Source organism: Mytilus edulis, chromosome 5, assembly GCF_963676685.1.
Source record: "Mytilus edulis chromosome 5, xbMytEdul2.2, whole genome shotgun sequence".
Taxonomy (NCBI): domain Eukaryota; kingdom Metazoa; phylum Mollusca; class Bivalvia; order Mytilida; family Mytilidae; genus Mytilus; species Mytilus edulis.
This window is the reverse complement of record NC_092348.1, coordinates 42,564,075-42,577,969: the sequence shown is the minus strand read 5'-3', so window position 1 is coordinate 42,577,969 and position 13,895 is coordinate 42,564,075. Positions and strand designations below refer to the sequence as shown.

The 13,895-nt window shown below is 31.1% G+C and overlaps 1 protein-coding gene across 4 annotated transcripts in view; it reads left to right on the top strand.

Annotated features, from left to right (window-relative positions):
• The window catches only part of LOC139523719 (macrophage mannose receptor 1-like), a 79,344-nt gene that overhangs the window by 61,608 nt on the left and 3,841 nt on the right, over positions 1-13,895 (top strand). For all 4 annotated transcript variants that reach the window (XM_071317941.1, XM_071317943.1, XM_071317942.1 and 1 more), the window contains 8 exons: positions 329-474; positions 2,795-2,894; positions 3,856-4,109; positions 4,678-4,837; positions 6,761-7,018; positions 8,809-8,982; positions 9,494-9,730; positions 10,586-10,633. In XM_071317941.1, coding sequence (XP_071174042.1) covers positions 329-474; positions 2,795-2,894; positions 3,856-4,109; positions 4,678-4,837; positions 6,761-7,018; positions 8,809-8,982; positions 9,494-9,730; positions 10,586-10,633 — 1,377 coding nt within the window. The remainder of the gene's footprint in view (positions 1-328; positions 475-2,794; positions 2,895-3,855; positions 4,110-4,677; positions 4,838-6,760; positions 7,019-8,808; positions 8,983-9,493; positions 9,731-10,585; positions 10,634-13,895) is intronic.

The window sequence follows — 13,895 nt, the reverse complement described above, 5'->3', positions numbered from 1 at the left end:
ATTATGATGTACCTGGATCAAATTTCTCGGCAACAGTAACAATTATAAAGAAAAAAAACATGTTGGATAATATCTTTTTACCATACATACAATAAAAACCAATGTTAATAATTGATAACTATATTTTTTTAATTTTTGGAATATTTTTTAAGTTCTACAAGTTGAATCCATAAAGAATTCAACTGTACTTTTACACAGATGCATGGTAATTCGGTTATTATTTACATGGTTTCTGTATTACTTTCATGTAAACTCATGATTTCTCTGTACTTCTAAAGTCTGCCTTAAAATAAGTTTTCATACCTTGTATCAAATTATCTGTTTGTAGTGTTTATAAACAGCATGTTGTATGACAGTGAAGAGATGGTCTGGATAGGTATGACAGATGAACATACATATAGGAAGTATTACTGGGACGATGGTTCAGAAGTGACATACACTAACTGGAACTTGGCGGAGCCTAATGGGTATAATGTATGTAAAATGGGAATTACTAGCATCAAATTTGTAATGAAAGTGTGAAATAAGAATCTGCTGGTGTGAAGTGAGAATGTATTGATACGAATTGAAAAAATTGTAGAGGGAATAAAAATATGTTGGTATGATATGAAAAACGTCTAGTGTGGAATGGGAAGTTGTTGTCATGGAAAGAAAAACTTCTCGTGTGTTCTAGTATTGTGATGATATTTATTGACTTCTGTATAGGAGCTTTGTGATGATATTTTTGTAGGCTTCTGTATAGGAGCTTTGTGGTGATATATTTGTTGACTTCTGTATAGGAGCTTTGTGGTGATATATTTTTTGACTTCTGTACAGAGCTTTGTGGTGATATTTTTGTTGACCTCTGTTTAGGAGCATTTTGTTGACATCTGTAAAGGAGCATTATATTGAAATATTTTTTTTTACCTTTTCTGTAGGAAAAGTGTGTTAGATATATTTGACGTCTTTTTTTATAGTTCCTGTATTGATATAACGGTTTACTTTTATATGAAGTCTTGCGTTGATAATGTTTGTCTATTTCCTGTAAGTGAAATAATTAATAGGATCCAGAAACAAGCTGTTAGCTTATATTAATCCGTTTCCTAGTATTTCTGTTGACCATCAACTATTACAATAGAAGGGGTCTTGTTTACTTTCATTATAGGAGTACTTTAGCTGACTCTTTTAAAAGAGCATTATGTTACTACATTAATTGACCTTTTTAAGGAGGTAGACCTAGGCTAAGGGAAATAACTCTTACAATTATCAGTTTGTTTGTATCAACGATTTTCATGAATACACTCAAATTCTCATATTTATAACATACTAAAAAGCTTCTTTAAATTATGAAAAGTTGCATAGATTAATTCCAATGTGTTTAAGGCAGTGATTTTGCTAGCGCTCGTCACTTTCGTAATTTACGATAGGGTTTTCGCATTTATGAAAGTATTTCAAATCAATTTCGTCACTTAAATTTTGAAAGTGTAAAAATATGTTTGCATTAAAAGCTATAAATCTACCTGTCTTTATGTTTTTGACAAATTTAATGACCCCCAGGTAATTAACATGTTCGACAGGTGTTACAGTTTGTGATTACAACTAATCCGATTATCGTCATTGGATGGGTCACTTATCCATTAATTATTAATAAACCTTATAATTGACCATCATAATTATTTCCCCAGGAAAAGCAGTCAGTTGGCTTTTTAACAACCAGCAGTAGTATAGTTTTGTCATTTGATCGAAATTTTTACCCCCGGACAGTTTTCTTTTGAATTTCAATATTTCTCAAAACGATCACAATTTGAAGTTCGTTTGTCGTAGATTCGTCATTTGAACACATTTTCATCATAATTGATTTAAATTGCTATAAAAAAAACTTTCGACAATTTCCATTTAAAATATAGAACTTTATTCAAAACGTTCAGAGATGTCTTCACGAGTTAAACAGGTGCTTCCTTTACTGTGTGCTACGCATGCGTAAAAGCATTCCTGTGACTATTTATAGACCCTGATTAAAAACGTAAAATACGAGAGAAACAAGTACATATCTCTTACAAAAGTAATTTAAACTGAAAAATGATAATTTCCTGATGAATCTTGACTTGTTTTGAATTTATCATCCACGTGTCACTTCCTGTTTTCGTTTCATTTTAAAAAACGAATGTAGTAAACTTGATCTATTCTGATTTGTTTACAACCTCCTTTCAGTCGTTATACTCGTTCCAAAAAGGATTTTATACAGTTACAACTTAATAGAAATGATTTCCAAATATCGATTTAGACGTTTTATAAGGATAATGATTAGGCAGTGATATAATCATTGCAAGTTAATTTCTACTGTGATTCCTTGTTTAAAAAAAATGAATCCAACTTTTGTTGATCAGGAATGTCATCTGGAACTGAAGAGAAATTGTGAACTAAGTTTCCACATGCCATGTCAGAATGTTTCATAATAAGGGCTTATACAGTCAAATCATACAATGCTGACTGCCAATCATACTTAAGTCCTTTAAAATCTGACAAAGTCAAAAATGAAGCTAGTAACATACATCCTTGGTCTCTTACTGTTACACAAAAAAAAGGTTGATTTTCATAGCGCGCAAAAGTGACTAAAGCCCTCAAAATCCTAGCTTAAACCCTGGTTTCAGGTAAATGCTTAAATGAAATGATAAAACTTGCAAATGCATCACTGATTTAAGAAGTTATCTTCCTGAACAAAGGTCTAACCCCTAACAGGAGCATTGTGGTTATATATTTGTTTTACTTTTTTAAAGGAGCTATGTGTTGATATGTAAAATTATTTTTTCTATAGGAGCATTGTGTTGATCTCTTTGTGAATAAGGAGAAGTTTGGAGAATGGAATGACGAGCGCTGCAGTCAATCTAGATATTACATCTGTCAGGGGTTACAAAGTAAGTTTTTACATAGTTCAAAGTATGTATAGTGATGTGTTGAAAGGGGCATAAGATGTAAAATTCATCTTCACAAATTTGACTAATATTCTCTTATTTATAACATACTAAAACATATGCCAAAATTATGAAAAGTCTAAAATAAGCAGTTTATTATGATTGGGCTCGATAATATATATTAGCATTTGATATGTATTTAAGTCTAGATGCCACCTATAAATTAACCGACAAGACTTCTGACAGTCACATAGGTATAAATAGATAGCAAACCCATGAAATAATATTTTTTCAAGTCTGTGATTTCATATTAAACAAGGTATTAAATAAAACTGGAAATTAACATCAAGTTTAGAAAACCTCCATTTCTTTTTACCACCTAATTTCATGATGTTAGTTCAATTATTTTTTTAATTTGATGTAACTATCTTTTTTTTTTCTTTTTAGTTGATTTTTTCATTTTCAACCTATTTATTATGATTTAAAGAGATATTGTGCATTATAACTTACCTTAAGAAATAAATTGCAAACGCTTGATATTATGACTAAAACTTTTCATGTTATGTAAACATGAAAACTTGGGAACTAAGCTTACTCGTAGCATGCATGGACAAAGGCAACTAACGTTAACTTAGTCCATGCGTGCTTGGACTAACACAACAGACTTAGATCTTGCATGCTTGAGCTAAACTAATTTACATAGACATGGGAAATTATTCAATTATTCAAGCAGACTTGGTCCATGCAAGTCGAGTGATATAAAAATTGTCGCTAGAAACTAAGGAAACACGTGTTGTTGTCAAGGAAATTAACAACGTCTTCATAGGTTATATAGCAATAAACAGATTATTATTGGTCATCTCAACTCAAAACAATACAGTTGTCGTTTTGATTGCGGACTCCTAAGAATGGCACATTGTCTAAACAAACTGAATATGTGAATCTCTATTTATTTCTATTGCAGATCCAATATTTCCTATAGATACTTCTGAATCTGACTCTGAGTACTGTCTACCAGGATATACAAAATATGATCAAATGTGTTATAAATTATTTGAAGCAACTACTGATTGGAATACTTCATTGTCAAAATGTCAAGAAGATGGAGGTAGTTTAGCATCCATACGTAATCTTGCAGAGAAAAGTTTTGTTAGTTATCTAACTTATAATAAGTCATCACTACCATTTTGGATCGGCCTCAACAATATGAATTCAAAGGTTAGTTAATATGAATTGAGGAGAATAAATGTTTTATATTCTCTAATCAATAATAGTGCAATTTTAGTTCTGGAGATGCTAAAAATTATGTTTATTTTTTCTAGATAAACCTTGGCATTAAATTAGATAAGTAAATACATGATGTTAACTGTAAAAGCATCAATTTTTGTATGCATTTATTATGCTTTTTTTTTTTTACAATTGACGAAGATGTCACTTTTATTATTGAGAGTTTTAGAAATGTCTCTTACAAATAGTGCAATAAAAATTTTATAGGGCAGCCTTTATTTTTACAAACCTATCCAACTACAACTTGATTTCAATAATGGAAATAACTTAAAAATCTATGAATTTACAGTTTTATTTTTCATTTAGGAGGTCCTGAATATAGGTTACTTCTGTCCATTTGTCAAATTAGTGTAACTATAATCTAATTAATTTTCAGTAATGGAAATATTGTACAAAATTCTAAATTTACAGTTTCTTGATTCCTTAAATAGGTCCTGAATATAGGTTACTTCTGTCCATTTGTCAAATTAATGTAACTACAATTCCAACTACTTTTCAGGATGGTATAACTTATAAATGGATTAATGGTTGGCCTGTAATTTACACAAATTGGAATTCAGATAATTTGCCAAGTAAGCCTTGTATAGCTGTCGGAGAAGATTTCTGGGCAGATAAAGATTGTGATACCAAACTTCCATCTTTGTGTCAGATCAATAAAAGTAAGTAAATCAGTACAAATTGGTCAGTGGTAGCACAAAACATAAAATAAAAATACTTTAAACCAATTTGTTTCTGACATGAATTATTCTATTTGTTTAGCCCTGGAGAGCCAAATTTGCAACCAAGATTTTTCAAGATTTTGCTGTCTTAATGGTTTTTCGAGTAAGAAAAGATAAATGTTCAACATATTTGTAGCTTTTTGTATTCTAATTATTGTTCTCCTCACAAAATTAGCAAAAATATATTAGATAACTATTTTTGTAAATTGATGTAAAGAAAATTTTAGAATTAAGGAATAACAGTACTGTAGTTGAAGAGTTGCCACCGTCAATTGTAGATTTGACGGTCGCAAATGCAGTTTTACTGGCGACGCGTAGCGGAGACAGTAAAATTGAGATTTGCGACCGTCAAATCAAAATTGACGGTGGCAACTCTTCAACTATAGTACTGTTATTCCGATTCTAATGCATTTCAAAAAGAAATAATACGATAAAACTTGGAAAAATGTCTAAATTTGACAAATTAAAAAAATCCGCGAAACTTCATGACCGATTTTGGCGCAAAGACGTCATGGTTAAACGTGACGTCATACAAATGAAAACTTACAAACTGGAGGTTATAACGTTACCTGTACGCTTCAAATTCAGATAAAATTACATTAAAACGGCGAATTCAAGGTAGGTGTTGTTTTATTTTCGATTATACAGTAGTAATCGAAAACATTTGTTGATTCAATCATTTCAAAATGGTTGTCCCTCCTTAGTTACGCCTGGTCAACTGTAGATTTGACGGCAACTTTTAGCCAATGAAAAAAATTGTTACATACAAATTGCATTAGAATATCTAAGTTTCAGGGCTAGAGATATTCTGATCTACAGATTAGCTGTTTCACATAATTTTTCAATTTGTAAGAACAGATCCTTGCTCAAATGTGAGCTCAAATGACATTCAAATGAAAGTAGTGAACATTGGGACAATAAAATTGAGAATGGAAATGGGGACAATGTTTGTTATCATTTGTGCTCCCTTATGGATTGAATTTTTCCTCAAATCACAGAAATCATATTGAAAAGCCTACAGTAAAAGGAATGCTGTATTTACTTATACAGATGATGGAAATTTGTGTGCTCAAATTAACAAATCATTTTTTTGGTGAACTGTAAAAAGTAAAACTCTGATGGAACTCTTGGGAGTCCTTATCCAAAACGACAACTGTATCATATCATGTTTAGGCAACAAGTTTTGTCTAATATACATGTATAAATCAAGAAATACAGATATGCAACCTAAATGGCTAATAAATCCAACATGATGAAATCTTCAAAAATCATTTTGATATGTCGAGTAACAAAAATAACTCTCATACACCAGGGGAAAAGAAATTTGAAAACCCAATTGTATGTGGACAGTGCAAGGTCTTTCCACCTCCTCATCCTGAACACTAAAAGATTGAATTTTAAAAACGGTGAAAAAAGGTGTCACTTCTGGTTCCAACAAAATTAAAAATTAAATACATGACCTTGACCTCAATTTCATCTAATGGATCAAGTACTTCATATCAAAAGACTTCAGGTCTGACTTAAAAGTAATATAAAAAAGGAAATAACTCCAATAAGCTGGCATTGAATCACTTCAGTTTTATTTAACCGAATCATCTATAAGACCGAACAATTTTGGAAAAAGTTTAATGATACATTTAAGAGAAATAAAAATAACAAGAAAACTTGAAAAACTGTATATAGGTGTTATTTTTTGCATCTTACTTTGGAGGGAATCTTTCAATTTCACTGTATTTATTTTTCAGTCTTGTACAGTATGCTTAACTAGATTGAAATTTCCAATTAGGGTAAAAGAACACTGCAGGATGAATGAATTTAAATTACAAAATAGAGAAAAAGTCATTCATTATTTTTTCTATTTAGTACCACTACCAAAAGTAGCAGACCAGTTCAGTTGCAAGGACGGTGGTTATGTATTTGGTGACAGATGCTATTATCCAATTCTACATAATCCATTGACATGGGTCAAAGCAAAAGAAGAATGTGGTAACAAAGGATTAACATTGACCAGCATACAGAGCCTTGATCAAATCGAATATTTGATTAATTTGATCCAAAAATTGGCTAGAAGCAGACTGAAGGTTTGGATCGGATTAAGCAAGCTGAATAGAAATTCTTATTGTAAGTCAATGTCAAGTTTCTTAGTCAACAAAAGAGGGGGTACAATTTATGGTCTACTATTTTGTGGGATCCTCTTCTATACTACAGGACCTAATTGTTGACTTCTTTTAAAACTTTGGGTTTAAGTTGATTAGGTTAACCCATTATTAAATGATTTATACTAACATTAAGAGTTTGATACATTGAGTGACATAGGCTCTTAAGAACTGTAAGTAGCAATATTGTTCAGCAAAGTACAAAAATGTTTGTATGACCAAAATTGTCAATCAACCCCTTAAGGAGTTATTGCCCTTCAAAGGCAATTTTACACAATTTGTTCTTCATGTTTGCTTACATTTGAAAATCTTCTCCTGAATCTACTGTGCCTAATACTTTTAAACTTTGAATGTATATTCTTTTAGGAATCTAGTATATGAATTTTAGCTGCATTTTTGATCCATCAACAAACATGGCCGCCATGACCAAAAATAGAACATTGGGGGTCAAATGCAGTTTTTGGCTTATATGTCAAAAACTAAGGCATTTAGAGCTAATCTGACGCTGTAAAAATGTTCATATGGTCCCTGAATTGGTATTTTTATGGAAATTTTTCGGTTTTTGGTTATTATCTTGATCATTATAATAGATAAAGATAAAATGTAAGATCTACAAATAAGTCACATGACCAAAAATGTCCAATTGACCCTTTTGGTTTTCTAACTTTAAAATGAATCTAATATAAATTATGTATTGTATTTCCTTGTACGTCAAGAAAGATAGCCACTATGGCTCGAATTAAACATATGGGTAAAATGCATTTATTTGCTTTGAAAGGATATATGACAGAAAATAGAACATGTATATGGCATTTTTAAGCCATTCATTAATATATTTTAAAAAGCAAAAAAAAATCATTGATGAAATATTTAAGCAAAAAATTAAAGGTGAACGATTCAGGCTCTTGTTTAAGAATGAACACCAATGCAAGATTAGTTCTTGCGATTTCAGAAAACTCTGCATGCATATGATGCATCAGATATCATAATGCCATTTCTTGATAGTGGGATACTCACCCAGTCATAATTTGCCTGAAGAAAAAAATTCATAATATTTTCTGCACATACATTTTTTTTGCAGATACAATATTATTTTGATGACACCACAACTCAATGCATTACGGTATATCATAAAACCACATTTGTCTTTTTAACTTAAATTTTTTAATCCAAATTTTCAAAAGCATGATTATTAATGTTATTTTTTACCTGTAGTATTTTAAGGTTCATCAAAAGCAATTGACAATCTACACCAAAAGATCTTCTCAGAAAATTAAAAACCTACCTGGCTTTTAATTTCATTTTTATTTCCAAGTCTGCAGTGATGATAAAATAAACCATTGCCCTTGTTTCACTTGATACAGTTTACTCAGTTAAACAGTTTAAATAAATTTTGAGTAGATATCTATTGTCCATGTCCATCAATACAGTTAACTACATTTATGTGTGGGGAGCTGTGAAACATTTTTCCCAACCTCATTTATTTTGGTACCTTCTGCAGGAACAATAAAAAATAACAACAAAAACTAGTTAAATTTTATGAGTTTGAAATTTAGATTGCCTTTGATTTTATTTATCCAGCTTTAGCTATGCCCTTGAAATGTTTCAAGGTGTACTTGTTTTTTTATACACAGTAGATTTTGTGGTGGAGATATAGCTATGTTAGACAAAAAGTAATGGTGAACCTAAATAGTTTTTGTCTAGATGTTTTCATATGCCGTCTTATCTTAGAACTTGTTTCATTGATATTTTTAGCTTGGTCTTGGGTAGATTCATCTCTGAAGACATTTGAAAACTGGGCCAGTGGTGAGCCGTCGACAACATGGCGAAGTACGGCAGAGGAATGTGTAGAAATGAACCTGGATGGGACATGGAATGATATCAATTGTCAGAGATATGAAAGACCCTTTATTTGTAGTAGTGACCTAGGTTTGTGTACTACTCTTGTGAAACTCTGATGTCAGGTTCACAGTAAATTTATATATTTTGGGTCAAATAATTGATTTTTAAAAGACCTTTTTCATAACCATTCCAAAACCTCATTAATTGTTTAATATCATAGAATTAGTTCAGATCTTAATCTCAACCATATATTAAAACATTCCCAGTGAAATTTGTTTTTGTCCCTTTCCCAATATAACCCTTACAATTAATCTTTATAGTCAGATAGGAGGTTAGTGACTTCATACATTTACAACAGAATGAATCCACCATGACCCCAATCTTGCATGGTTTCCTCAACAAGGGTATGATCGAAAAAGTTCAGATTTCCTTGCATCTAAACACAAGGATTGCATTCATCATATATTCACATATGAGAAACAGTACCAATGCATTGTATTTTTTTCATGTATCAATAACTCTAAAAACAAGTTGTTCACCCATCTGTGAAATATAAGAATTGCATTGTATGAAAACAAATTCTTTTTTTTTTTCATAGGCCAAAAGTGTAGAATGTATATATTAGGAACCAATTATAGAGGAAATATTAATCAAACCGAAACAGGGAGAACTTGTCAGGCTTGGTCATCACAAACCCCTCAGAAACATAAGTTTAGTAAGAAGCTGGCCAGCGATAAGAACTATTGTCGTAATCCAGATAGTGAGCCATATGGTCCATGGTGCTATACAACTGATAAAAACAAAAGATGGGAGTATTGTGATACACCTTATTGTGGTTTGTAGCACATATTATTATCATTTTAAATTTCAAAATTTGTACTTTATGGTTTTAAATCAAATTCATTCAAAGTTCAAACAATAGCAAGAGAGAAAATTTGTCTAATTTGAAAATTAACACTTTTAACATTCTTTTTTATGAAAACACAAAAAAGTCACATCAATTTCATCTTTTACAAATTGAATAAAAAAGTAAAATAACAAAATTCTAAACTTCCATGGAAAACTTACAACAGAAAATCTATCAAATCTCAAAATCAAAAGCTCTTACATTTTAAAAAGACTAGAAAAAACTCATATTCCAACTTAGTATAGGCATTAGCAAGTAATGCCATAAAGTAAAAGAGCACATTTTCATCGGATTTTATGAACTGAAACATATAGTGCAATGAAAATCTTTTAAATTATTTTTTTTTTTAATAAAACCTTCAGCATAAATCACTTATAGCTTGTCAAGGCATTGTGTGCTCTTTGTTTTCTATGCCTAAACTTAGTTGAAATGGTTGTTTCATTTGGCAAAATTAACTGTTTTTGACCAATGTGATGTTTAAAATCTCAAGTTCAACAAAGTTGTTTTATTTCACTTTCTTGCATGTTTATTTATCCAATTCAAACACTTTGCATTTTGAAAAAAAAATGGACTGGATATTTAGGTTTAAATAAGGCCCTTACATCCACTACAGCCCCCCCCCCCCTACTCCTTGAAAAGAATTTAGAAAAACAAAATAAGATGAAATTATGTTTCTGGAATAAACAAAAGATATTTATTGCTGCATAAATTCTATTATTTTTATGACAAAAAGTGTTTGACCCTCATTAATTTTGTTTACCATTTCTTCTTCTTTATCTTTAGATGAAGCAGTTACACCACCAATCACAACTTCGACTACAACAAAAGCAGGTTAGAATTTTTAGTTGATTTAAAACTGCCAGATATATATTGATTCTACCACTGCACCATGTGTGATACATTTTATCCACTGGAGACAGTTAAATTTTAAATTTTAAATGTCAGGCTTGCTAAGCATTTTAAATATTAAAATTTAACTGTCGAGATTGGATAAATATCATATTACACGAGATTTGATGATGGAATTATATTCTCTTATGATTTTCAAACAATATGCAGGCAAACTTATTCCTTTTTTTTTTAAAATGATCTGTAAAAAGATGTATTCTTTCTATGTGATATCATCAGGTATGGTCACCTTTTTTTCATGCTGTCACAAAAGGATATTTAGAGGAAAGCAAAATAAGATCGATGTCATAATTGGAATTTTAACCAATGCATAACTGGGATTTTAACCAATGCATAACTGAGATCAAAAGAATTACATGTTGATTATTTTTTTTATACAATAGGTGCAGAAAGGGATGAATTGACAAAGAATTAGAAAAAGCTTTTATATATTTTCTAAACCATATATTTCTTAATTATCTAAGATAAGTGTGTCTGTTGTGTCTTTCCTTTATTGAAGTGAAGGAGAACATTTGTTATGTTTTTCAAGAATATATTTCTACTGATACTCATTTTATTTCTTTATTTGAAGCAAAAAACAATATTTTATAAACATTTATCTGTTTTTGAAGACCTTATATTGACCATGTTAATTTTTTTTTTGGTGGAAGAAGATTTCAAGTCTTCTGAAGGCCTATGATGCCGACTTTAAAATCATTGAACTGGCCGTATACCGCATTTGTTTCTGTGTATAACAACTTCCGATTAATGACCGATTTTTATACGCCCGTCATAATTTTGACGGGATGTATTATGGTATACAAATGTCCGGTGTCTGTCCGTCCGTCTGTAAGGCGTAAACATGTCTCACCGTAACTTGAGAACGACTTATCCAAATTTCATGAAACTTAATACAGTTGTTTCTTATGATGGTCAAATGATCTGTATACTTTTTGGTGAAAATAAGATTTAAACTTTTTGAGTTACAGCACTTTGTAACTAAAACAGGGGTGTGCTTTTTTTCACATGTCGCACTGTATCTCAAAAACGATTCTTGATTATTGCTTCAAACTTTACACACTTCTTTGTTATATTAATCTTAATATCTGTCTACTTTTTGGTTTTGATTCAAAATTTCATTTTTGAGTTATTGAGTATTTTGTAAAAAAGGGGGAGGGGGTTTTTACATGTTGTGCTGTATCTCAAAAACGATTTATGATTATTGCTTAAAACTTTACACACTTCTTTGTTATGTTAATCTAAAGATCTGTATACTTTTTGGTGATGACTCAAAATTTTATTTTTGAGTTATTGAGTATTTTGTAAAAAAGGGGAGGTTTTTTTTTTACATGTCGCGCCGTATCTCAAAGACAATTTATGATTATTGCTTGAAACTGTACACACTTCTTTGTTATATTAATCTAAAGATCTGTATACTTTTTGGTTTGATTCAAAATTTTATTTTAGTGATATTTATAAAAAAAAAAACAGGGTGGGGAGGTTTCACATGTCCCGCCGTGTCTCAAAAGCAGTAAATGGTAATTGATTAAAACATTCTCAGAAACTATTTATGATTATTGCATAAAACTTCCACACAAGACGTTGGGCGTATCATGCGCTCATGGCGCAGCTGTTTATTACCAAATATAGTTCTCTGTTACTAATGGGCAAAGTTCATTATAGATATAATTGTAAGAAGCAAAATCGTTCAGTAAAGTAAGAACTTCAAACACATCACCATCACCAAAATACAATTTTGTAATGAATCCATTTGTGTCCTTTGTTTAATATGCACATAGACCAAGGTGAGCGACACGGGCTCTTTAGAGCCTCTAGTTGGTTATTATCTTGAATATTATTATAGATAGAGATAAACTGTAAACAGCAATAATGTTCAGCAAAGTAAGATTTACAAATAAGTCACACCGACCAAAATGGTCAGTTGACCCCTTTAGGAGTTATTGCTCTTTATAGTCAATTTTTAACCATTTTTCGTAAATCTTAGTAATCTTTTACAAAAATCCTCTCCTCTGAAACTACTGGGCCAAATTAATCCAAACTTGGCCACAATCATTTTTGGGGTATTTAGTTTAAAACATGTGTCTGGTGACCCGGCTATCCAACCAAGATGGCCGCCATGGCTAAAAATAGAACATAGGGGTAAAATGCAGTTTTTGGTTTATAACTCAAAAACCAAAGCATTTAGAGCAAATCTGACAAGGGTAAAATTGTTTATCAGGTCAAGATCTATCTGCCCTGAAATTTTCAGATGAATCAAACAACCCGTTGTTGGGTTGCTGCCCCTAAATTGGTAATTTCAAGGAAACTTTACTGTTTTGGGTTATAATCTTGAATATTATTATAGATAGAGATAAACTGTAAACAGCAATAATGTACAGCAAAGTAAGATTTACAAATAAGTCAACTTGACTGAAATGGTCAATTGACCCCCTAAGGAGTTTTTGTCCTTTATAGTCATGTAAATTTTTACTAATATTTTCCACTGAAACTACTGGGCCAAGTTCATTATAGATAGAGATAATTGTAAGCAGCAAGAATGTTCAGTAAAGTAAGATGTACACACACATCACCATCACCAAAACACAATTTTGTCATGAATCCATCTGCTTCCTTTGTTTAATATTCACATAGACCAAGGTGAGTGACACAGGCTCTTTAGAGCCTCTAGTTTATATACAAGTAGATTAGACCGTTGGGTTTTCCCGTTTGAATGGTTTTACACTAGTAATTTTGGGGCCCTTTATAGCTTGTTGTTCGGTGTGAGCCAAGGCTCCGTGTTCAAGGCTGTACATTGACCTATAATGGTTTACTTTTATAAATTGTTATTTGGATGAAGAGTTGTCTCATTGCCACTCACACCACATCTTCCTATATCTATCTAATATTATTAGAGGTGTTCCTGTCTATAGGAAGCTTATGAAAAGAAGGCATGTGAATTTTCATCAAGGTTCTTACACAGCTTAAGGATAAAAGCATGGCTGATTGACTAAATTCAATGATGCATTACTACCATAAAGATAATAAATATTTTTTTTTTTCACTAATTTATTGACATAATACTTGTTGTAACATATTTTATTCTTGTATTCAATTAAATCATTTAAAGGACAATGTACTATTCTTTTTTCACAAAGAGCAACAAACAGGTTGGGCCCCCCTTTCCCCATTATGAGTGGTGTCCCTT